This window comes from Vicugna pacos, chromosome 9 (genome assembly GCF_048564905.1).
Source record: "Vicugna pacos chromosome 9, VicPac4, whole genome shotgun sequence".
Lineage (NCBI taxonomy): Eukaryota > Metazoa > Chordata > Mammalia > Artiodactyla > Camelidae > Vicugna > Vicugna pacos.
In genome coordinates this window covers 32,424,905-32,448,307 of record NC_132995.1, presented here as the reverse complement: position 1 = coordinate 32,448,307, position 23,403 = coordinate 32,424,905, and the positions used below count along the sequence as shown (strand labels likewise).

At 48.7% G+C, this 23,403-nt stretch overlaps 4 protein-coding genes across 10 annotated transcripts; all 4 read right to left on the bottom strand.

The window, feature by feature from the left end:
* Positions 1-2,687: 2,687 nt before the first annotated feature.
* On the bottom strand, positions 2,688-4,545 carry LOC102531083 (metallothionein-1F). The gene is made up of 3 exons (XM_006214534.4): positions 4,243-4,545; positions 3,611-3,676; positions 2,688-2,917 (listed from the first exon to the last, which is right to left on the bottom strand). The coding sequence occupies exons 1-3, from the start codon at positions 4,268-4,270 to the stop codon at positions 2,826-2,828; spliced, it is 186 nt and encodes a 61-aa protein (XP_006214596.1). The 5' UTR covers positions 4,271-4,545; the 3' UTR covers positions 2,688-2,825.
* Positions 4,546-7,189: 2,644 nt separating this feature from the next.
* On the bottom strand, positions 7,190-9,205 carry LOC102530835 (metallothionein-2A). The gene is made up of 3 exons (XM_006214533.4): positions 8,726-9,205; positions 8,092-8,157; positions 7,190-7,425 (listed from the first exon to the last, which is right to left on the bottom strand). Exons 1-3 carry the CDS (start codon positions 8,751-8,753, stop codon positions 7,334-7,336), a joined length of 186 nt encoding a protein of 61 aa, XP_006214595.1. The 5' UTR covers positions 8,754-9,205; the 3' UTR covers positions 7,190-7,333.
* A 3,402-nt stretch (positions 9,206-12,607) lies between these two features.
* LOC102530573 (metallothionein-1D) lies at positions 12,608-14,358 on the bottom strand. 2 transcript variants are annotated; one of them, XM_031680603.2, is made up of 3 exons: positions 14,213-14,358; positions 13,561-13,626; positions 12,608-12,840 (listed from the first exon to the last, which is right to left on the bottom strand). In XM_031680603.2, exons 1-3 carry the CDS (start codon positions 14,238-14,240, stop codon positions 12,749-12,751), a joined length of 186 nt encoding a protein of 61 aa, XP_031536463.1. In that variant the 5' UTR covers positions 14,241-14,358; the 3' UTR covers positions 12,608-12,748. The 2 variants fall into 2 exon arrangements, 1 of the variants encoding a protein (XP_031536463.1); XR_012075653.1 differs by lacking the exon at positions 13,561-13,626 and having other exon boundaries at positions 14,213-14,343.
* A 2,859-nt stretch (positions 14,359-17,217) lies between these two features.
* Positions 17,218-22,818, bottom strand: LOC107034566 (metallothionein-1E). 6 transcript variants are annotated; one of them, XM_072967403.1, is made up of 5 exons: positions 22,682-22,812; positions 19,018-19,129; positions 18,451-18,524; positions 17,755-17,820; positions 17,218-17,395 (listed from the first exon to the last, which is right to left on the bottom strand). In XM_072967403.1, exons 1-5 carry the CDS (start codon positions 22,731-22,733, stop codon positions 17,304-17,306), a joined length of 396 nt encoding a protein of 131 aa, XP_072823504.1. In that variant the 5' UTR covers positions 22,734-22,812; the 3' UTR covers positions 17,218-17,303. The 6 variants fall into 6 exon arrangements, with proteins under 6 accessions (XP_072823504.1, XP_072823505.1, XP_072823507.1 ...); XM_072967404.1 differs by having other exon boundaries at positions 18,451-18,503; XM_072967406.1 differs by having other exon boundaries at positions 18,451-18,503; positions 22,693-22,768.
* Positions 22,819-23,403: the final 585 nt, after the last annotated feature.

Sequence of the window (23,403 nt, the reverse complement as noted above, 5' to 3'; positions counted from 1 at the left end):
CTGATTCTGGTCACTTCCCCAAGGGAAAGAGAGAGTCAGTGACAACGTGTCCCTTTGGCCCAGAGGCATGTCTTCAGCACCTCTCTACTGCATTAGCTTAATCCTGGCAGTGACAAAAGTGGTAGAAAAGGAAAGCATATGTTTTTGTGGCTACCGTTTATGTCTAGAAACTAATTCTCATATTAAGTAGTGGTAAAGAGTTTGCTTTTCATATAAATAAATTTACACACACATACACAATGTTAAATAAAATCCTGGTGCAAGTGACAGCAGAAGTGGCAGGCATCCTCCTGCATCTGTTTCAGGGACATCCACTGTCTTGACCTTGGTTTTATATCCCTAGTGCCTATTCCTCTTTTATGGGAAAGAGGATAACCCACTCTGGGCAACAGTGCAAGCTCACATGGTTGTTCAGGGATCACTGGAAACAAAGTCATGCACACCAGTTCTGGCTTATTAGTCTGGAAGGAGGAAAATATCTCCTATGAAATGAGAGATAATAATAAAATAACATCTACTATTACAGGTTAATCACCGTGTGCCAGGCTTTGTTCTAAGGTTGCTGCATGTATTGAATTCTTAAATAGCCGGATACTGTTATTTTGCCCTCTTACAGCAGAGGTGACTGAGCCATAGAGAGGTTATGTCACCTGGCTATAAGTGACACAGGTGGGACTTGCACTCATGCAGGCTGACTTCAGCTTCATGGCCTCACCCACCACCAGCACCATGACATCACACAAAAGATGAGGACACAACACCTGGCAGAGGCAACCATGGAAAAGCACTGAGCAGGCAGTAAGATCCCCCTGCATAGCTCTGCGACCTCTCTGGGCTTCAGACTCCCGTCTCTCCAGCCAGGAGCACAACTGGACTGTCTCAAAGGACCCTTCCAGCTCTGAATAAGGAGAGGCAGGATTCAGCATTCAGTGACATCATAATAGCATCCTATGGCCAGGAGGTGAGTCAGCTGTGGTGTAGGTTCAGATCTCTGACTCTGAGCTGTGTGACCATGGGCAGGTTGCTTAACCTCTCTGGAATTGGCACAATCACTCCACTCCCTGCATGTTCACTCTCTCACTGGCTCCTGGCAGATTGAATGACACCAAGGTGGGGAAAGACTTCTGTGTCTGTCCAAATGATGTGGCAGCATCTGTCCCAAAGGGCTTATGCAGGTCATCCACAATTCCCTTGACACCAGACAGGCAAGGTTCCAATGTCATCTCTAACTTCCACTCAGTAATGCTTACAAATCAATGAGCCTTTCTCCAGGAGCTTCTTGGGGCTAAAAGGCTTCTCTGTGCACAAATGTTAGTGTGGATATAGTGATCATAATGGCCACTGTTCAGGAAGCCTAGATAGGACCAGACCATTATCTCACTTAATCCCCGCATTGAAATATAATCCCTTTTATAGTAATGAGGAAGTGGAAACTCAGAGGTTATCAGTGACTTGCCCAGGTCAGGAAGTGGCAAGGAGGCTGTGAACATGGATGCCTGACACCAAAACCCATGCACCCAGCGCAAGCTGGCTCCTGAAAGCCCCTCTTCACACAGGGCACCTGTGGGCGATCTTGGACCTGACTTCTGAGCCACAGGCCTCCTCTTTCTCTTTGACTGAGCATCAAATAGCAATTCCCTCCACAGTCAGGGGACTAACACTTTGTGTATATTATCATTCACTCAGCACACGCTCCTTCCCAATAAACACCACCACGCCCTGCAAACTGCAGAGTAACATCCCCCTGCAGAGGAAGACATGAAGTCCTTCATCCTGAACCAAGTCTCAGATATACTGCCTCTTGCTGGGAAATTCCCTCCAAATCCAATGCCTTGGCTGGTTTCAAGAGCCAAGGGCTGGATTTTGAGGGAAGGGCAGATTTCAGCCTAACCTAGGGAGAAACTTCCAAAGATTCAGAGCCAAGTCACCACAGGGAGCTGTGAGGGGTGGTAGCGGTTTTGTCAGTGGGACTGGGCAAGCCAAGATTGATGTTCCCTGTGGGGATGCTGGGGACAGAGTGTATGTGGTCCACAGAGTGGGGCATTTGTGAGGTGTTTCCAGGACTCCTGCACGCCTTCAACGAACATATGTGCAGCATATAAAAGCCTCTAATTTAAAAAATTTGTTGTTCCCATATTTATGTGATTATGTGTTTGGAAATGAAAAATGAATTTTAGATATTGTGTCCTTTAACAGTTTTTTTCTTAGCAATTCTTTTTATTCATCTAAATTTGAAACTGTCCTAGAAAAGAAAAACAGGACTCTCTATAATGTTTTAGAAGCAAGCTCTGTACAGAAATCAACCAAGTGGGGAGTTGGATTCCATCCCCTCTGGGTACTTTTGAAGGCTTATATCACTGTGGACTGAGTATGGCAGGGTCCCATAGAGAATGAAAATGAGAAGTTGAGAAGTTTCTGTGACATCAATACTCATAATGAGAAGAGAGGGGAACCTGTGTATGTACGATGCCCTATGTCCTCTGGTCAATACTTTCATTTTGAGCTGAGAACCTGAAGCTCATAGAGGTAACCTGACCTACTTAACCCACTCAGTGTATGGGGGCTAATATTTGCTTCAGAACCCAGGTCTCTGCACTTGTAGTCTTAATTTCCCACCCCAGACCTGGTGGGCATGAAGTCATAAAGTCTCTTATTTCCAAATAAAATAAAGAAAAACAAAGCCAGAATAAAGCTCACAACTTTTATTATAATTCACATATTTCACAGAGAAAGAAATGTAGCATTAGGTCAGGTTGTATGAAAAATAATAAATGCAGACTTGTCCATGTTGCTCTGTCTACTTGTGGGGCAGGGTCTCCCCGACTTCAGGCACAGCAGCTGCACTTGTCAGACGCCCCTTTGCAGATGCAGCCCTGGGCGCACTTGGCACAGCCCGCGGGGCAGCAGGAGCAGCAGCCTGGGGGAAAAAAGGGCAGAGTGAGGGTCAGAGCACACATTACTGGGAACCACCCTTCCCAACAGCAGGCCAGGCACAAGCTGGCCCAGACCCAGAAGACCCTGACCTTACAATGGCAGCTCTGCCCTGAGATAATTACTCTCAGACACTAGGTTAAAGCTGCCTGCCCTACTGGAGCCCAGGACAAGACAGAGAGCCTTACAGAGACAGTGACATGGCCCTGGGGACAAAGGAAAGCCAGCCCCCAGAACCATCAAATGAAGTGATAAACTTTTTGAGATCAGAGTCCAGGCAAACCCCTGACAGAACAGCTCCCAAGAGGGCCAGAGAATCTCTGGGCTGCCTCTACAGGAAAGGGCTGCAGTAGGTCAGAGAAATCACACATGGTCACTAGTTCATGTCCACAAAGTCCTTCAGTCCCTGAGAGGATTAAGAAAAGTTAATCAGAAGATAGGGGAACTAGCTCTTGTGTCAGGTCTGAGAATGTTTGGTGGTAACCCGTTTGGGCCTCAATCTCCCTGTTCTAGGATGAGAGGTTGGGTCTCAATCATCTCTAAGGTGATTCTGAATCAGATCCTGGTGAAGGGGATGTAGGGAAGATGGTTCCCTGCCCTGTTACTACCTGCTGAGCTCTGAGCTCCCTCCTCTGACTCAGCCCACACCCCAGATTCCCAGAGAAGGCCCCACACTCACTCTTCTTGCAGGAGGTGCATCTGCAGTCTTTGCATGTGCAGGAGCCAGCGCAGGTGCAGGAGCTGCCTGTCAGGAAGGGAAAGACCAGCAGTGAGCAGGACGTGGGATGCAGGAGCTCCAGCAGAGTCAACAAGTCCGCCCTAAACCCTCCTCTGTCAGGGCCCAGTGCTGGGAGCTCCTGTCCCATTAGGTAGATAGAGAAGCCCCACATTCACTCTTCTGGTGCCAGGAAATATAGGTCGCCTCCTGATTTACTCCACAGGGAAGGTCCCAGTCTTCAGATCCCGCCTAGGCTGATTGGGGCTGGGGCCAGGGCCTTATGACCTGAACTCAGAAGGAGCAATGTCCCCTCCTCCCATCAAGTCCTACAGCTCCAAGACCTAGACAGTCCCCTGACCAGCTGGGCGAATTGGAAAAGGACAGCCTCGATCCTCAGTAACCGCAATTCAAAAATAGAAGCAAAGGGAGACTAGAAATGCTCTCGGTAGCCTGGCTAGGAAGAAGGCACTGAACCAACGACAGAAGTCTACCTAAGCTCACACTCCAAATCCTCACTTCTCTAATCCCAGCGACACTCTGTCCTGTGTCATCCAAGGGGAAGGGGGCATCCAAGACTCAGAGGAGTCCCTTACCAGTGGAGCAGGAGCAGTTGGGGTCCATTTGGAGAGGAGGGGAGACTGGAGGTCCAAAGGAACGGGCGATGCAGAGGCACTTGTCTGTTGGGAGGCGTGTTGGAGCCCATGAGCCAGAGTGTTCTGATTATACCCAGAGGAGGCGGCCCGGGTGCAGAGGCCCCGCCCCTGCCTTGCACGCGCCCCGCGGATCAGCGCCGTCAGCAGCGCCCGGGGCCGGGCTGTGAGCAACACGCAGGGCCGGCCGAGCGCAGGACTCCAGGAAGGCGGCGGGGCTCCGTGCGCACCGCGGGAACCTCCCCCTTGGCGACCGCCCGCGCGGTGGAAGAGGGGCGGTACTTTGTGTGCCGGGCGGCAAGCAGTGGCTCAACCTCCCTACCCTCCTCCTTCCACTTTTCCAGGTGGTTTTTCCGGAACCCAGCCCCTGTATCCCGGCTGTCTTCCCCACCCCGCTCCCTCACGCCGCTATTCTCGCTCTTTCCGGGAGCCCGTGTGCAACCCCATCCTCTAGCTCAGGTCCCAGGCTTGGCGGGAGCCTGGGAGCTGTGTGCAGAGACCGCCCTCCCCGACCCCAGGATTGCATGTCCCGTCCCCAGCATAGTCTTTAGTCAGAGTTTCTCTATCGTTTCTTGTGTAACAGCCACGCAGCGAACTTAAGCCTCTGCCTCCCATTCTTCCTTCCATTCTCCAGGACTGAATGGTTAGATGAGCACATTTCACCAGGCTCCTTTGCCTAAACTTTCCAGGGGCTTTCCTCAGCCTGACAGGTCCACCCCACTACAGGATGGAGGTTCCCAAAGTATGGATGCCCTCCAGGGAAGCGATCATTGTAGGTGATAAGCAGAACTGGCATTCAGTAACAAAGAAAAAAAAGCGGATATTTCCCTTACAGTATTCCTGCAGTCTCTGCCAAGCCTTGCTCAATTTTGCTCTTTGAATTCTAACAGCAACTGTAAAGGGAAATACTAGTTAGGAGCCCATTTACCTGAGGCTAAACTAAATAGAGCAGAAGGAGGCTACTAACCCAGGGTCCCAGTTCTGAAAAGTGGTGCCCTGGATCTGATTTCTGTCACCTCCCAAGAGAAAAAGAGCCTCTGGACCAGAGGTGTGGCCTCAGCACCTCTCTACTGCTTTGCACTCAATCCTGGCAGTGACAGAAGTATTAGAAAAGGAAAATAATTATTTTTTTGTGGCTACTATCTATGTCTAGAAGTAAACTGATTCTCATATTTAGTAGTGGTAAAAAGGTTGCTTTTCATATAAATAATTTGGGGATAATACACACACAACATACATACAATATTAAGTAAGTAAAATTCTGGCGCAGGTGAGGGCAGAAAAGCCATGCGTCTTCCTACATCTGTTTGGAGGACGTGGACTGCCTTGATGGTGGCTTTATATCCCTAGTGCCAATTCCTCTTTTGTGAGGAGGAGGATAACCCTGTCTGGGCAATGGTACATGCTCACGTGACTGACAACACGGAACACTCAGCCACGCACACCAGCCCTGGCTTACTTGTCTGGAAGTTGAAATATGTCTTCTCTGCTATTAAGGATATTAATAAAGTAATAACTGACATTATAGATTACATGCTCTGTGCCAGGCTTCATTCTAGGTACTTTATATTTATTAAATTCCTTACTCCTACAAGCCAGACAATATTATTTTGCCCTTTTACAGCAGGACAGTCTGAGCCAGAGAGGGTATGTCATGCGACTATAAGTGACCCAGGTGACACTTGCACTCATGCAGGCTGACTTCAGCTTCATGGCCTCACCCACCACTGGGCACCATGACATCACACAAAAGATGAGGACACTGAACACCTGGCACAGAGGTAGCCATGGAAAAGCACTGAGCAGGCAGTGAGATCCCTCTGCACAGCTCTGTGACCTCTCTGGGCTTCAGATCCCCATCTCTCCAGCCAGGAGCACAATTAGACTGTCTCAAAGGACCCTCCCAGATTTGAATAAGGAAAAGCAGGATTCAGCATCCAGGGACATCATCAGCCACTTTTGGCAAGTGAGTCAGCTGTAGCAGAGGTTCAGATCTCTGACAATGAGCTTTGGGTGGGGTGCTTAACGTCTCTGGAACGATGCAAAAGCACCTAAGCCACTGCACATTCACTTATTTACTGGTTCCTATGCAGTTCAAATGACACGAAGGGTAGGAAAGGCTTTTGTTTCTGTCCAAATTATGTGGCAGCATCTTGTCCCAGTGGCTTATTGGAGGTCAACCACACACACCCTGGCACTTGATCACAGCAAGGTGAGATCATTTCTAGCCTCAGCCCAGAGTAATGCTTCCAATGCAATGGAGCTTTTTCCTGGAACTTTATTGAAGATAAAAATGTTCTGTCCCCACGAATGTTGGAAGATATAATCATCAAAATGGCCACTGTTTATAAACCCTAGCTAGGAGCCGGACAGCATCTCATGTAATCTGCCACATTGAAATATAATCTACTTTATACAAATGAGGAAATGGAGGCTAAGAAATTATCATGAATCTGCCCAGGTCACAATGCCAGGAATTGACAAGGTGGCTGTGAACCAGGATGCCTGACACCAAAACCCATGCACTCAGCACAGGCTGGCTCCTGAAAAACCTTTCTTTACACAAGGCATTTGCAGGCAAGTGTGCACAGAACTCCTGGGCCACGTGATGACTCTTTCTTCTTGATTGAATACCAAATAGCAATTCCCTCCAAAAATAGCCAGGGAGAGAAACCATTTTAATATATTCCAAGTCACTGAATGCCTCACTCCTTCCTAATAAAGATCACCACACTCTCCAAATAGCAGAATAGCCATCGCCCTGCACGGGCAGATACAGTAATCTGTCTGGCATCAATTCTCATGTATACTTTCTCTTGCTGGGAAGTGACTGGCCTATTCCCTCTAAATCCCTAGAACTTTTCTGGTTTCATGCAAAGCAAAACAGAGCCAGAATAAAATCAACAACGTTTATTACAATACATGTATTTCATAGAAAAAGGAATGCAGCATCAAGTCAAGTTGTATGAAAAAATTTAAAATGCAGGTTTGTCCATGCTGTTTTGTTTACATCTGGGGCAGGCTCTCCCCACCATCAGGCGCAGCAGCTGCACTTGTCAGACGCCCCTTTGCAGATGCAGCCCTGGGCGCACTTGGCACAGTCCACAGGGCAGCAGGAGCAGCAACCTGGAAAGAGAGGGCAGAGTGAGGGTCAGAGCACACATTACCAGGAACCACCCTTCCCAACAGCAGGCCCAGTGCAAGCTGCCCTCAGACCCACAGGACCCTGACTTTAGGATGGTATGCTCTGTCCTGACACTAGGAAAAGGCTACTCCAGGACAGGGCAGAAAGCCTTGGAGCCTCTGGGCGAGGAAGTCCAGCCCCCAGAACGATCAAATAAAGTGAGAAAAGACCTCAAGATCAGAGAGGAGGTAAACCCCTGACACAGCTGCTCCCAGGAAGGCCAGGGAATCTCTGAGCTGCCTCTACAGGAAACCCCTACATCAGCAGTTCACAGAAGCCACATGTGGTCACCAAGTTCATGTACATAAATTTGCTCAACATATTGGTGGAGGGTTTAGATGGCTGTATCAGAGATAGGAGACCTGGGTGCTAGTTTTGACTCCATCCTCGAAGCTTAATGGTGACATTTCTGGGCCTCAGTTTACCATTCTAGAATGACAGCTGGGACTCAGTCATCTTATGGCACTTTCAAGTCAGATTCTGATTCAGTGCTGAGAGATGGGATGTAAGGAAGCTGGGTCCCTGTCCTGCTCCTGCATGCTGAGCTCTGGGCTCCCTCCTGTGACTCAGCCCAGACCCTGGATTCCCAGAGAAGGCCCCACACTCACTCTTCTTGCAGGAGGTGCATCTGCAGTCTTTGCATGTGCAGGAGCCGCTGCAGGTGCAGGAGCCGCCTGTCAGGAAGGGAAACACCATCAGTGAGCAGGACATGGGATGCAGGAGCTCCAGCAGACTGTCAACAATCCCTGCTTAAACCCTCCTCCTCTGTCAGAATCCAGCACTGGGGGCTCTTGTCCCACTCAGGCAGATAGAGACGCCCCCCTCCCCTTTCTGGTGTGAGGGAAGGTAGGTCCCGTCCTGATTTTACTCCACAGGGATGGTTCCAGGCTCCAAACTCAATCTACGAGGACTGATGGGGGTGGGGAGGCCAAACCTTATGACCTGAACCACAAGATGTCCCCTCTTCCCTTCAAATCTTGGCAACTGGATGGAGCCCTGGATCCCTCTACAGTAATTTCCTCACCAGCTGGGTGACCTCAAGAAGGACAGCCTCAAATTTAAAATAGAGTCAAAGGGAGACTGAAATTGCACTCAGGAGCCTGGCTAGGAAGAAAGCTCTGGACCAACGACCAGGGTCCACTTGAGCTCACACTCAAAATCCTCCCATCTCAAAAGGCAGGGACATTCTGTCCTGTGCCTGGGAAGGGAGCATCTTAAGTCTCAAAGTCAGGGGTCTCTTACCAGTGGAGCAGGAGCAGTTGGGGTCCATTTGGAGCTGAGGTGAGGCAGGAGGTCCAAAGAAAGTGCAGAAGAAGATCTATTTGTCCGGTGGAAGGCGTGTTGGAGCCCAGGAGCCAGTGTGTTCAGTTTATACCCAGAGAGGATGGCCTGGGCGCAGAGGCCCCGGTCCGGGCGCAGAAGCCCCGCCCCCGCCTTGCACCCGCTCCGCGGATCCGCGCCGCCCCGCAGCCACCGGGGCCGGGCTGAGAGCAACACGCAGGGCCGAGCTCAGGACTCCAGGAACTCGGCTGGTCTCCGTACTCACCGCGGGGGCCTCCCCCTTGGCGCCCGCCAGCGCGGAGGGACTTTGTGTGCCGAGTGGAAAGCAGTGGCCCAGCCTGCCTGCCTGCCCACCCCTTCCCAATTTCTCCGCGATCTGCAGACACCGGCGTTCCTGGCTTTTCCGGGAAACCAGCCGGCGGCATGTCCTCACCTTCTTCTCCACCCCCACCCCCCCACCCCACCCCCGCCCCCGAAACTCTGCCCTAAGTTTCACCTTTTCCAGGAGTCCGTGTTCAACCCCAGCCTCGCCCTTAAGTGGCTGGCTTGGCGGAGCCCGGGAGTTGAGTGCAGAGACCTGTGGTGGATGTGACCTTCACCCCAATACCCCTCTCTCCTCTTCCCTCAGCATTGCCTGTCCTGTTCCCATGATAGTCTTTAGCGTTTCTCCTGTAACAGCAACGCAGCGAGCGCAGACCTCTTCCTCCCTCCCTTCTTTCCAGTCTCCACGGCTGAATGGATAGATGGGCACATTTGACTGGATGCTCCTTTGCTTAAACTTTCCAGAATATTCCTCAGCCTAGCTGGTCCACTCCACTCCAGGCTGGAGGTTCCCTAATCATGAGATGCTCCCAGGGCATAAATCATTTTAGATGCTAGGCAGACCTGGCATTAAATAACAAAGCAAAACAAGAGGTTATTTCCCTTTCAGTATTCCTGACAATTACATACCATTGAGTCTGTGTCAAGCCTTGTTAATCACTTTTGCTTTTGAATTCTGAGGGCAATTCTAAAGGGAAATACTAATTAAGAGTCCCTTTCCCAAAGACTGAACTACATCAGCACAAAAAGTTACTGACTCAGGGTCCCAGTATCGGGAAGTGGTGCCCTGGGTCTGATTCCTGTCACTTCCCAAGGGAAACAGTGAGAAAGCTTCCCTTTGGCCCATAGGTATGTCTTCAGCACCTCTCTACTGCCTTGAAGTCAATCCTGGCAAAAGTGATAAAATATATATATATATATGTATATTTATATAAATATATATTTATATAAATATACATATATATATATATGATTTTGTGGTTACCTTCCCTTCAATGTCTGAAAGAAGATGGACTCTTATTCTCAGTCACTATAAATAATCTGCTTTATATATAAATATATTTAAGAAAATATGAATCATTGGAAAAACATTCAGTAAATCCTGGTGGAGGTGACAGCAGAAATGGCAGGATCCTTCTCTATCTGTTAGGAAGATCAGGACTCTCTTGTTTATGGCTTGATATCCCTTTGCCAATCCCTCTTCGAGTAAAGAGAGGATAAACCTTTCAGGACAACTGGTCACATGCTTACGTGGTTGATGAAGACAAGAGAGGACACACAGCCATGCACCCCAGTCCTGGTTTATTGGTCTGGAAGTTGAAAAATGTCTCCTATGCTATTGGTGGTAATAATAAAGTAATATCAAATATTATAGGTTATTCACTGTATAGTATCATCTAAGTTCTTTGTATGTATTATTTGTCCCTAGTCCCAAAATGACTATTTTGCTCTCTTAAAGCAGAGCAGGCTGAGCCACAGAGAGGTTGTATCACCTGGCTATAAGTGACACAGGTGGGGGTTGCACTTATGCAGGCTGGCTGCAGCATCGTGCCCTCAGCCACCACCGGACATCAATGCATCACGTGAAAGATGAGGACACTGAACACCTGGCACAGAGGCAGCCATGGAAAAGCATTGAACAGGCAGTCAGATCCCTCTGCACATCTCTGTGACCTCTCTGGGCTTCAGACTCACATCTCTCCAGCCAAGAGCACAACTGGACTGTCTCAGAGGACCCTTTCAGCTCTGAATAAGAAAAAGCAGAATTTAGCATCCAGTTAGATTATAATCAGCATCCTGTAGCTAGGAAGTGAGATCATATAGGTTCAGATCTCTGACTATGAGCTGTGTGACCTTGTCCAGATTGCTTAACCTCTCTTGAATTGGCACAATCAACTCCAGCCCCTGCATGTTCACTCTCTCCCTGAATCCTTTGTAAATCAAATGACATGACAGGTGGGAAAGGTTTCTGACTCTGTCTAAATGCTGTGGCAGCGTCTTTTCCAATGGGGCTTATTAGAGGACATCCACACTCCCTCTGGCACCAGAGAAGCAAGGTTCCTATCATCTATAGCCTCACGCTGAGTATATTTTGAAACAAATGAGTTTTCTCCACGAGCTTCTCGGGAGCTGAAAGAAATCTTATCCTCACTAATGTCCATGTGCATATGGTGACCATAGAGGAAACTGTTGAGAAAGCCCTAGCTAGGAGCCAGGCCACCATCTCATTTAACTGTCCACATTGAGATATCATGTCTTTTACACAAATGAGGAAACGGAGGCTGAGAATATGGATGACTTGCCAGGGTCTCATGGCCAGGAGGTGGCAAGGTGACTGTGAACCAGGATGCCTGATACCCAAACCCAAGCACCCGGTACAGTCTGACCTCTGAAATACCTTGTTCACACAGGGCGGCTGTGGAAAAGTGTGGTCCCAACTCCTGGGCCACGTGGCCCGTCCTTCTCTTTGATTGAACATCAAATAGCAATTTCTTCCACAAGCAGCCAGGGAGAGTAACCATTGGCATTAATAACAAAGTCACTGGGTACCGTATTCCTGCCAAATAGGCACTACCACACTCTCCAAATTGCAGAATAGTCTACACGGGCAGACATGAAGTCCTTCTTTTGGAACCAATTTTCAGGTACACCCCATCTTGCAGGGAAATGGCTGGGTGATTCCTCCCAAATCCCTAGTGACTTTGTTGGTTTCAAGCAGCCAAGGGCTGGATTTTGAGGGAGGAACTTCCCAGGATTCAGAGCCCAGCCAACATAGGGAGCTGTCAGGGGTAGCGGGTGTCCTCTCTGTGTCACTGGGCAAATCAAGACTGATGCTCCCCATGGGATGGGGGCAGTGCTACACAAGGTGTATGTGGTCCACACAGCGGAGCATTTGTGAAGTGCTTCCAGTGCTCATAAACGGCCTTGATGAACATATGTGTAGCCTTTAAGTCTTATTTTTCTTCTTGGTTCTTCATATAGTAACAAAATTATGTGTGTTGAACCTAAAAATGGGTTTTATATATTGTGTCCTCTAAAACTTTTTCTTAGTAATTCATTTTATTTACCAAAGTTTAAATCTGTGGGTGTTAGAAAATAAAACCTGGTCCTTCAACAGTGTTTTAGAAGTAAGCACTGTGTATAGGTAAAACAGCTGGGGCTTGAATTTCATCCTGTCTGAGTTCTTTCATAGGCTAACATCTTTGAGGACTGAAGTTTGGCAGATGATAAGAGAGAGTGAAAATGAGAAACTGAGGAGTTTCTCTGCCATCAACACTTACAAAGGACAGAGGTGAACCCATGTGCCTCATTCCCTTATCACGTGTGGATGATGCTTTCATTTCTATCTGAAAACCTGAAGCTCAGAAAGGTAACTTGACCTGCTCAAGGCACTTACTGTGTTTGGGACAACTAATTAGGTCCAGAACCCATGTCTCAGCACTTCCAGCCCAATCCCCCACCCCAGTCCTGGTGACCATAATGTATGTTACTTCCAAGACACACCAACAAAAACAGCCAAAATAAAGTCAATGAATTTTATTACAATTCACATATTTTATAGAAAAAGGAATGTAGCATCTGGTCAGAGTAGTAGGAATAAATTTTGAAATGCAAGTTTGTCCATGCTGTTTGATCTATATCTGAGGCAGGGTCTCCCCGACTTCAGGCACAGCAGCTGCACTTGTCAGACGCCCCTTTGCAGATGCAGTCCTGGGCGCACTTGGCACAGCCTGCGGGGCAGCAGGAGCAGCAGCCTGGGGAAGAAAAGGAAAATGAGAGCCAGAGCACACATTCCTGGGAATTGCCCTTTCTAACTGCAGGCCTTGCACAAGCTCTGCCCCCAGGCCCAGAGGACTTAGGTGGGTGTGCTCTGTCCTGAGAAAATTGGTCTCTGACAGTGGGAAAAGGCTGCCCTGCTCTGTCTACCCCAGGACAGGGCAGAATACCTGAAGACTGTGGCAGGGCCTCCAGGGGCAATGGAAAGCCAGCATCCCACCTCACAGAACCATATAGTGAATTCCTTGAGGAAATACTCTTGAGAAAAGTGGTTAAGATTAAACAGGGAGCAAGCTGCTGCCAGAGCTGTCCCCAGGAGGGCCAGGGAAGCTCTGGGCTGCGTCCACAGGAGAGGGCTGCACCAGCAGATCAGAGAAAACGCACCTGGTCACAGAGTTCAAGAACCTAAAGTGATCAGGACACTGGAGGGTTCAGATGGCAGCATCCAGAGAAAGGAAACCTAGGTTCTATTCCTGGCTCCATCTTTGACACTATTTGGTGACAACTCTGGGCTCAGTTTACCTTTCTAGAATGAGAGGTTGGAACTTCATGACTCTTTCACCTCCGATTCTGATTCAGGTTCTGAGGGAGGGATGTAAGGAAGCTGGGTCCCTGCCCTGCTCCTGCCTGCTGAGCTCTGGGCTCCCTCCTCTGACTCAGCCCTGACCCCGGATTCCCAGAGAAGGCCCCACACTCACTCTTCTTGCAAGAGGTGCATCTGCAGTCTTTGCATGTGGAGGAGGCGGTGCACGTGCAGGAGCCGCCTGCCAGGAAGGAAAACACCAGCAGCGAGCAGGCAGGGGATGCAGGAGCTCCAGCAGATGGAAAACAATCCCTCCCTTCAGCCTCCTTTGTAAGGACCCAGCAGCGGGAGCTCCTGTCTCACTCAGGCAGATAGAGAAGCCTCCCATTCTCTCTTCTGTTGCCAGGGAAGGTAGCTCCCTTCCTGATTTTACTCCACAGGGAATGTCCCAGGCTCCAAACCCAGATCAGGCAAACTAGGGCTGGGGGCCAGGGCCTCATGTTCTGACCAGGAAGAGTCAGTGCCCCCTCCTTCCATCAGTCTTGCAGCTGTGAGGCCTAGATAGGACACTGGGTCCCAGTCTAGCAGTTTCTGACCATCTGAGTGACCTCAAAAATGACAGCCTGAAGTCTCAGTACCTTCTATTCAAAAACAGAGGCAAAGGGAAACTGGAAATTCTCTCCTGACCCTGCCTAGGAAGAAAGCACCCGGAGAACTACAGGAGTCCACTTGAGTTCAAGTTAAAAATTTTCCCTTGTCTAACTCCAGGGACACTGTCTTGGTGCTGGGAAGGGGCCATCCAAGTCCCAGAGCCAGGAGTCCCTTACCAGGAGAGCAGGAGCAGTTGGGGTCCATTTGGAGCCGAGGTGAGGCTGGACGTCTAAAGCACGTAGCAAAACAGATTCACTCGTCTGGCGGGAGGCGTGCTGGAGTCTGGGAGGCCCCGCCCCCGCCTTGCACCCGCCCGGCGGATCCGCGCCGCCCGCAGCGCCCGGGGCCGGGCTGTGCGCATCTGGCCGGGATGAGGTCACGATTCCGCGAGCAAGGCTGGAGTTGGTGGCAACCGCAGCGCCGGGGGCCGGGTTGTGAGCAATACGCCGGCCGAGCGCTAGGTTCTCCCAGCGCACCTAAGACTGTTGTACACACCCAGGGCCGTGTTTGGTGCCTGTTCGCGGGGAGGGACAGTTAGCCAGAAGGTACGCGGTGTCCTAGCCTCCCTGCCCTCCCCTTCCCAATTTTCCCAAGGACAGCCGCCGCTGGTGTCCCCAGGTGTTCCGGGAACCCGTGTCCTCGCCGTCTTCCCCAGTCTCCGCCCGCCCCCGCCCCCCACCCCCCACCGCACCTCTGTCCTCAGTGTCGCCCTTTCTAGGAGCTCGTGTGCAACCTCAACACTTGCTCACTTTCCAGGCATGGCTGGAGCCTGAGTTGTATGCAGAGATCTGTGATGGATGCAACCTTCACCACCAGTCTCCCGCCCCGAACCTGCCCCCAAAATTGCCTGCCGTGGCCCCTACGATGGTTTTTAGTCACCGTTTCTCCGAAGTTTCTCGCTTAACAGCAACGCAGCGAACACGGGCTTCTGTCACCCTTCCTTCCTTACATTCTTCATGGCTGAACGGATGGTTGGGCACATTTATCTGGGTGCTCTTTTGCCTAAACTTTCAAGGGCGTTTCCTCAACCTCCCAGATCCACCACTCCAGGATGGAGTCCCCAAAGCATGGGATGCCCCCCCCCCAGGAGAGGGATCATTGTAGGTGATAGGCAGATCAGATATTAAATAACAAAACAAGTGGTTGTTTCCCCTTATTCAGCAGTGGGAAGAGCAGAGTTGGCAGTCAGATCCCTCTGCATGGCTCTGTGGCCTCTCTGGGCTTCAGACTCCCATCTCTCCAGTCGGGAGCACAACTGGACTATCTCAACCCTTCCAACTCTGAATAAGGAGAAGCAGGACTTAGCATCCAGTTAGATCATAATCAGCCATCTTTGGCGAGGAGGTAAGACAACTGAAGTATAGGTTCAGACCTCTGCATGTGATCTCCGTACTCTTGGCCAGGTCGCTTTAACTTTGTGTAATTGGCACAGTAACTCCAGCCCCTGCAAGTTCTTTGTCACTCATTCAATGTAGATCAAGTGACGTGAAGGGTGGGCAAGTCTTTAGTGTTTGCCCAAGTGCTGTCACAGCATCTTATCCTAGGTAAGCTATTGCAAGTCATCCACATTCCTTCCAGCACACATTCAGTAAATTTCCAGTCAAACTTTAACCTCCAACTCAGAGTAGTGCTTGTAAATCAACTAGCCTTTTCCAAGAGCTTGTTGGGCTTCAACAAGATTCTGTCCCAGAAAAGTCACTGAACAGAAGGATGAGAATAGACACTGTTTATTGAGTCCTAGTGAGAAACCAGGCCACTCTCACTTAATACCACATAGAGATATAATCTTTTTATAGAAAATGGAGACTTAGAGTGGTTGAGCAACTTATTCAGGATACACAGCAGGTAAGTGCCTTATTGGTCTGTGACCCAGGACTGCCTGACCCCAACGCCCATGCACCCAACACAGGCTGGCTTCTGAAAGCCTCTCTTCACACAGGACACCTGTAGGTAAGCGTCCTGAGTTTGGGCTACGTAACTCATCTTTCTCTTTGACTTTACATCAAATGGCAAATCCCTCCAAAACTTGTCAGGGGGACCTAGCCATTACCATTATTTATAAGTCACTCAATGCCTCACTCCTTCCTGATAAACACCACCACAACTTCATAACTACAGAATCTGCCTTCACCCTGCTCAGGCAGACATGAAATCTTTCATCTGGAATCGGTTCCCAGGTACTTTCCCTCTTGTTGGGAAATGTCTGGGCATTACCTCTAAATTTCTAGTCATTTTGCTGATTTCAAGTAGTCATGGGCTGGATTTTGAAGAAAAGGCAGATCTCAGCCTGAGTAATGTGAGAACCTCCAAAAATTCAGAGCCAAGTCAGCACAGGGAACTCTCAGGGGTGGCAGCTGTCCTGTCAGTGGTGATGGGCAAGCCAAGATTGATGTCCCCTGTAGGGCTGTGGGGGCAGTGCTTCTCCAGGTGTGTGTGGTCCACACCTTGGGGCATTTGTAAAGTGTTTTCAGTATTCAGTGCACACCTTCAATGAATAAATGTGTAGTTTTAAATTTAAAAAAGTTTTCCTGTCTTACTCTGTTCCTTATATATTTATTCAAACATGTCTGTTAAACAAAATCTGGGTTTTGTATATTGTGTCCTTTTACATTTTTCTTAGTAATTCACTTTATTTTATATTACCAGAGTTTAGGTTTGTGAAGATAGAAAATAAAAACCATGGCTAGAGAGTTCACATCAATCTTTTGGCGCAGGAATTTTGAGTCTCCTAGGTAGGGATTTAGGTAAGTAGGGGTTTGATTCCAAATTCTTTACAGTCTATCAAGCCTGAAATCTATGAGGAACTGAAGTTGTCCAGGGAAATCAAAGGATGGAAAATGAAGAATTGAGAAGTCACCAGCCCTTGCCATCCACCAACCCTTGACATGAGAACAGAGGGGACCCTGTGTCTGCTCCAAATCATTATAGCATCTGGCGTAACGCTCTTCCATCTCACAGAAGATGAACTTAGTGAAGAAGTGTGTCTTACTTTAGGTACTCAGTTTATTATGCATTAGCATTCTGTTCCATTACCCAAGTCTCTGCACTTCTCATCCAGTCTCCTATACCAGCCCTACCTAGATGGCACACAAGCCATTATTCCCATGCACAGGAAAGAAAGCAGAGTCAGAATAGTGTCAACAATTTTTTTTTTATTACCATTCACATATTGGAAAAGGAATTGTAACACTCAGGTCGGGTTTGGATAAAAATGCAGGTTTGCCCACGTCCCTGGGCATTTACATCTGGATTAGGCTCTCCCTTACATCAGGCACAGCAGCTGCACTTTTCTGATGCCCCTTTACAGACACAGCCCTTGGCACACTTGGCGCAGCCCACAGGGCAGCAGGAGCAGCAGCCTGAGGAGAGATGGGGAAAGTAGATGCCAGAGATGACTTTCCCAGGCACCTCCCTGCCCAACACCAGGCTGCCCAACAGCCCAGGCACAAGCCCTGAGACCCAGAGGACCCTTAGTGCAGAAAAACATGCTCTGTTCCAAGACAACTGGGAGGACCTTTGGGATTTGGGTTCCACTAGGAAATGACTGCCCTGCCCCATCTAAGCCCAGGACAAGGCAGAAAGTCAGAAGCAGCAGTGACAGGTTCCAGGGGACAAAGGGAGACCAGCTCCCCAGAACCATACACTCAGAACCAGCTCTTGGTTCCCTCCCTCATCCTAGCTGCACACCCCAGTTTCCACAAGAAGGCCCCACACTCACTCTTCTTGCAGGAGGTGCATCTGCAGTCTTTGCATGTGCAGGAGCCGGCGCAGGTGCAGGAGCCGCCTGCCAGGAAGGGAACGACCAGCAGTGAGCAGGATGTGGGAGGCAGGAGCTACAGCAGATGGACAACAGTCCCTCCCTAAATCCTCCTCCTCTGCCAGGACAGTTAACAGTCCCTCCCCACATCCTCTTCGTGGGTGTAGGGCCCTGCGCTAGGAACTTCTGTCCAGCATAGACAGAGTCTCACCCCACCTCCTCTGCCCTTTAGCTACAAAAGGCTGTGTACTGCCTTATATTTACCCCACAGGAATGGCTCCAGAGCCCATCCAGGAAGCCTGGGTCTGGTGGCCGGGTACTTATGTCTGAGCCCAGAAGAGACAAAAATCCCCTTACTCCCATTCAGCAAAAGCAAATCTGAGGCCTGGACAGCGGCTGACCCAGCAGCCCCCAACCACCTGGATGATGTGGGAGAGGACAGCCTTAAGCCTCAGGCTTTTTGCCTCTTAAATGGAAGCCGCTGGGAGGATGGAAAAGCTCTAATGGGGGCGCTTGATCAGGGAGAAAGTCCATGCTGGGGTTAACTACGGAAGTCCGCTTCAGCTCAAGCTCAGCGTACTCCCTTCTCCAAACCTAGGGACTCTTCTTGATTTGGGGGAAGTGGCATCCAAAGTCCCCGAGCCGAGGGTCCCTTACCAGTGGAGCAGGAGCAGTTGGGGTCCATTTGGAAGCGAGGTGAGGCCGGAGGTCTAAAGCAAGCGGAGAAGAAGCTTCACTTGCTGGTGGGAGGCGTGTTGGAGACCAGGAGCCCACGTACTATGTTTATACCCCAAGGAGGCAGCCCCGGGCGCAGCGGCCCCGTCCCCACCTTGCACCCGCCCAGCCAGGTTGTGCGCACCTGGCTGGGCAGAGCGCAGGGTTCCGTGAGCAAGGCTGGGTCTGTGCGCAGTGCCCGGGACGTCCCTTTGGCCCTAGAACTCACGGAAGGACTGCGTGCCGGGCGGTATTCCGTGTCCCAGCCTCCCTGCCCGCCCCTTCCAAATTTTCCCAAAGTAGGCAGTCACCTTTGTTCTGGGATCTTCCTGGAACTCTGTCCTCGCTCTGTTTGCTACCCCAGGTCCCCGTGCCTTTGTCCTCAGCTATGTCCTTTCCTAGTGCCCGTGTGCAGCCCTAGCCTGTGCTCACATCCCCGGCTTACGGGGGGTGGTGGAAAGTCCCAAGGGTGTTGTGTGCAGAGGCCCAATGTTGGAATGTGACCTTTACCTCACAGTGCATTTCCTCTCCCTGAGCCCACAGGGACTTTTGGCACTATTTTTCTGTTCTTGATTTCCAGGCAGACACTGTTTTCTGCTTCCGTCCTTCTTCCACTGTAAATCTGAAGGGATTTATGAGCACATTTGTCTGAATCTTTTGCATAAAACTCTCCAGGGACTCCACAGCCTAGCCAGCCCACCTCACTCCAGGAAAGCTGTTCAGAAAATGGGATGCCCCCAGGGGAGTGGCCATTTTAGGTGATAGGCAGATCTAGCCTTACTTAACATATCAAGAAAAGTAATTTTTTCCTTTTCAGTATTACTGAGCATTACACAGCATTTTGTATGTCACACCTGGCTGATAATTTTTTTGATCTTTCAAACCTCACAAGGACTCTGAAAGAGGAATATTATTATTTATGAGCCCATTTGGCTGATGGGAAAGGTAAGTCACAAGTATGTTAATCTTCCCAGGGTCTAAGCCCAGAGCTAAGACATAGTGCCACTAGATCTGAATCCAGTCAGCTTCCCAAGGGAAGGAGAAGGCCAAGGATAAAGTTTTCCTTTGGCCCAAAGTTTTCCTTTGCTGTATCTTCAACATCAGTGTACTGCTTGAAATCTTTTAAACGGAGATAATCCTCAAGCTTATCAAGTCTCCAGTCCTATGTCATGATTTAGTTCTCATAGACCTAGACCAACTTTTGCTTCTACAAGACACCACACAGGTCCAGTACATTGATGATATTATGCTGACTGGAGCTAGTTGCAAGAAGCAGCCACTACTGTTGGCTTACTGGTTAGACTCTACAATGGCGGTCCGGAAGGCTGTGGAATAGAGGGGTCCCTTAGGGCATCTCTTAGTACTACCCTGCCCTGTGATTAAAGTCATGGAAAATTACTCTAACAACCCAATACAGGAAGGACTGCCAAAGGCCCAGACCCTTAAAGACTTAGGTCACCCCACCAGGTAAAGAACCATGAATGACTGAGTAGCATGCAGGCAGCAAAAGGAATATGGAATAGGTAGTCGAAGGTGTTTATAAATGTCAGCTATGACCACGTGACCAGGTCCAGAAACAGAAATGACAACTATAACTCTTATGAGTACTTCTTCATTATTTTGTTTTATATATATATGGCAATATTTGTGTTTTCCTCCCTCTTTTATCCCCTTATCATTTGACATAGAATGTATTGACTTTACATCATAGTATTTATTTAGTTATGTATTTAAGTTACAGAATATCAAGTACCAAAGTGACCATCACCCAAGGACTTTGCATCCTCCTTTGGGGAAAGGGTCAGTACTTTTCAGTTGTAGGTAGGATAGTTGTATCGTGTTAGGTAGAAATATGACCTTGTTATTGTCTTTTATGGTTTAAGAAGTTGTATGGGTGCCAAGTTGACAAATGGTGGTCTATAATGGTCTAACACTAACCTGATGTTGCTGTGAAGGTATTTTTTAGATGTGGTTAACATTTAAATCAGTAGATTTTGAGAAAAGCAAATTAACGCTTCATAATGTGAAAGACACTCATCCAGTCAGTGAAGACCTTAGAGAAATACTTGAAGGTCCCTTGAAGAAGGGGGAATTGTGCCACCAGATTGGCTTTATTTTTATTTATTTTTTTATGGGTTATTTTTTATTTTTTAGTTGAAGAATAGGCAATATACTACACACAGCAGACTGCCTTTAGACTCCAGATTGCAACATCACCTCTGACCAGAATTTCCAGGCCACTGGCTAGCCTTACAAATTTGTCATGCCAGCTTCCACAATTGCATAAGCTAATTTCTTAAAATAGATCACTATCTATCTGTATACAACCTACTGGTTCTGTTTCTCTAGAGAACGCTAATACAAATATATTTTAAAACATATAAATCATCTAAAGGAAAGGTGTTAAGTAAAATACTGGTGCCAGTGGTAGCAGACAGGGCAGGCATCCTGTGTATGAACCATAAAGGCGTAGACTGCTGGGCTCAGGGGTATAAATCCCCCCAGTGCTGATCGCAATTTTGTGAGAAGTGTGATTGATTGACTCTTTGGACTACAGGTCATGTGCTCAAATGGTGGATGAGGACAGACAGCAGGGCTTTTAGCACCGCTTCTTTGTCTAGAGGTAAATAAATACTCCCTATTGTCGGAGCCAGCCGACAATGAGCAGGTCCAGGAACCTGTGCTGCAGGACTGAGAAAAGAAAGACGACACTAAAAGGTGGGGTTGAGAGGGTCGCACTCTAAGTCTGCAAGACGCAAGACCAAGAATGGACGACGAGTTTATTTTCAGCAGTTAATTTATACAATTTCAACCAGCTAGAGTGTGCATTCCTTCACGTAGGCAAGTAGGCAAAGGCATTGTCTTCTAAACTTAAGACCACCTGATAGCGTGTAGTAAAATCATTAACTTGTGTATTGTTCCCATAAACCGCCATAGGCTTAGATCAGTAACTTGTATGCTGATTGTATCTTCTTGCCCAAAGGCCATTAGTGTCTCATTAGCATAGGACGTTCCTGAGGTTTTAAGATTCCTTGGCGCAAACATCTCAAAGGGGTGGCGGGACAGAGATTGTCTTTGATAGATCAACCTCAAAGCCTGACGCTAGCACTCAAGATTTATTATCCTGTTTTGTGCCGGCTGTCCTCAGGTCATGAGTGGCTCCCCACGCCCTATGTTATATATAACAACAACAACAATAATAATACACTAACAACAATAATAAAGTAATAGCTAACATTATAGACCGCTCACCACATGCCAGGCACCAGACTAAGTTCTTTACACGTACTAACTCTTTAAACCTCTGAGCTATATCCTTTTATTTTGCCCTTTGTCAGTGTAGGAGACTAAGCCACAGAGAGGTTATGTCATGTAACATAAGTGACATAGGTGGGATTGGCACTCATACAGGCTGACTGCAGCATCCTGCCCTCACCTACGGCCCTACACTATGACTTCATATGAAAGATGGGGATGCTGAAAGCGAGCACGGAGGCAGCAGTGGGAGGAGCACTGAGCAGACAGTCTGCACAGCTCTGTGACCTCTCAGGGATTCAGTTTCTCATGTGTCAAGCCAGGAGCACAACCGGTCCATCTTGAAAGGTCCTCCTAACTCTGAGAAGTGAGAGGCAGGATTGAGCATCCAGAGACAGCATGAACTGCCAGCTATGATGATGGCTGAGGTCAGTTGTAGCAGAGGTTCAGACCTCTGACCTCCGAGTTGTGTGATCTTGGTCAGGTAGGTTAACTTCTCTGAAACTGGCACAATCACTCCAACCCTCCCACACATTCACTCTTCACCGGTTCCTGTGCAGATGAAATGACATGAGGGTGGAAAAGGCTTCGCTTCTGAGTCTGTCCAAATGTTATGGCAGCATCTTGTCTCTGGGGGACTCGTGGCAGGTCATCCACACTCCCTTTGGCACTGGATCAGCCAATTTCCAATCCCATCTAAAACCTCCGACCCAGAGTAACGTTCCTAAACCAATGAGCCTTTCCCCAACAGTCTGTTGGGAGCTAAAAGGAGTCTCCACAAATGCCAGTGTGGACATAATGTTCATAACACCCAGTGTTTATTAAGCCAGGAACCAAGACACTATCATTTAATCCCCACATGAGATATCATCTCTTTACAAACAGGAAAATTGAGTATCAGCAATGTTAGGTAACTTACCCAGGCCATACCTCTTGTCACAAAGTAGGCTGTTATCTGAGATGCCTGACATCAGTGTCCATGCACTCAGCACTGGCTGGTTTCTGAAATCCCTCTTCACACAGGGCACCTGTGGGCAAGCGTGGTCCTGACTCCCGGTTCATGTGACTCATCCTTTCCTTTTATTTTACATCAAATAGCAATTCCCTCCACAAATAACCAGCGGGACAAACCGTTGGCATTAATTACAAGTCACTGAGCACCTCACTCCTGCCAAATAAACACCACCACTCCCTCCAAACTGGAGAATCTTCCAGCACCCAGCGTGGGCAGATGAAATACTCCATCTGGAACCAATTCTCAGGCACACTCCCTCTTGCTGGTAAATGGCTGGGTAATTCCCTCCAAATCCCTAGTCACTTTGTTGCCTTCAAGTAGCCAACGGCTGGATTTTGGAGGGACAGGATTCAGTCTGAGCAATGGAAGAACTTCCAAAGATTCAGAGCCAAATCACCACAGGGCGCTCTCAGGGGTAGCGGGTATCCTGTCAGCAGCACTAAGCAAGCAAAGACTGGTGTCCCCGTGGGGGTGCCAGGGGCGGTGTTATGCAAGGTGTGTGGGGACCACACTGTGAGGTTAGTCTGTAAACTGTTTCCAGTGCTCAGTGGACACCTTCAATGAACGTATATGGGGTGTTTTAAAATTTCTAATTTTTTAATTTGTTCTTCATATTGATATTCCGT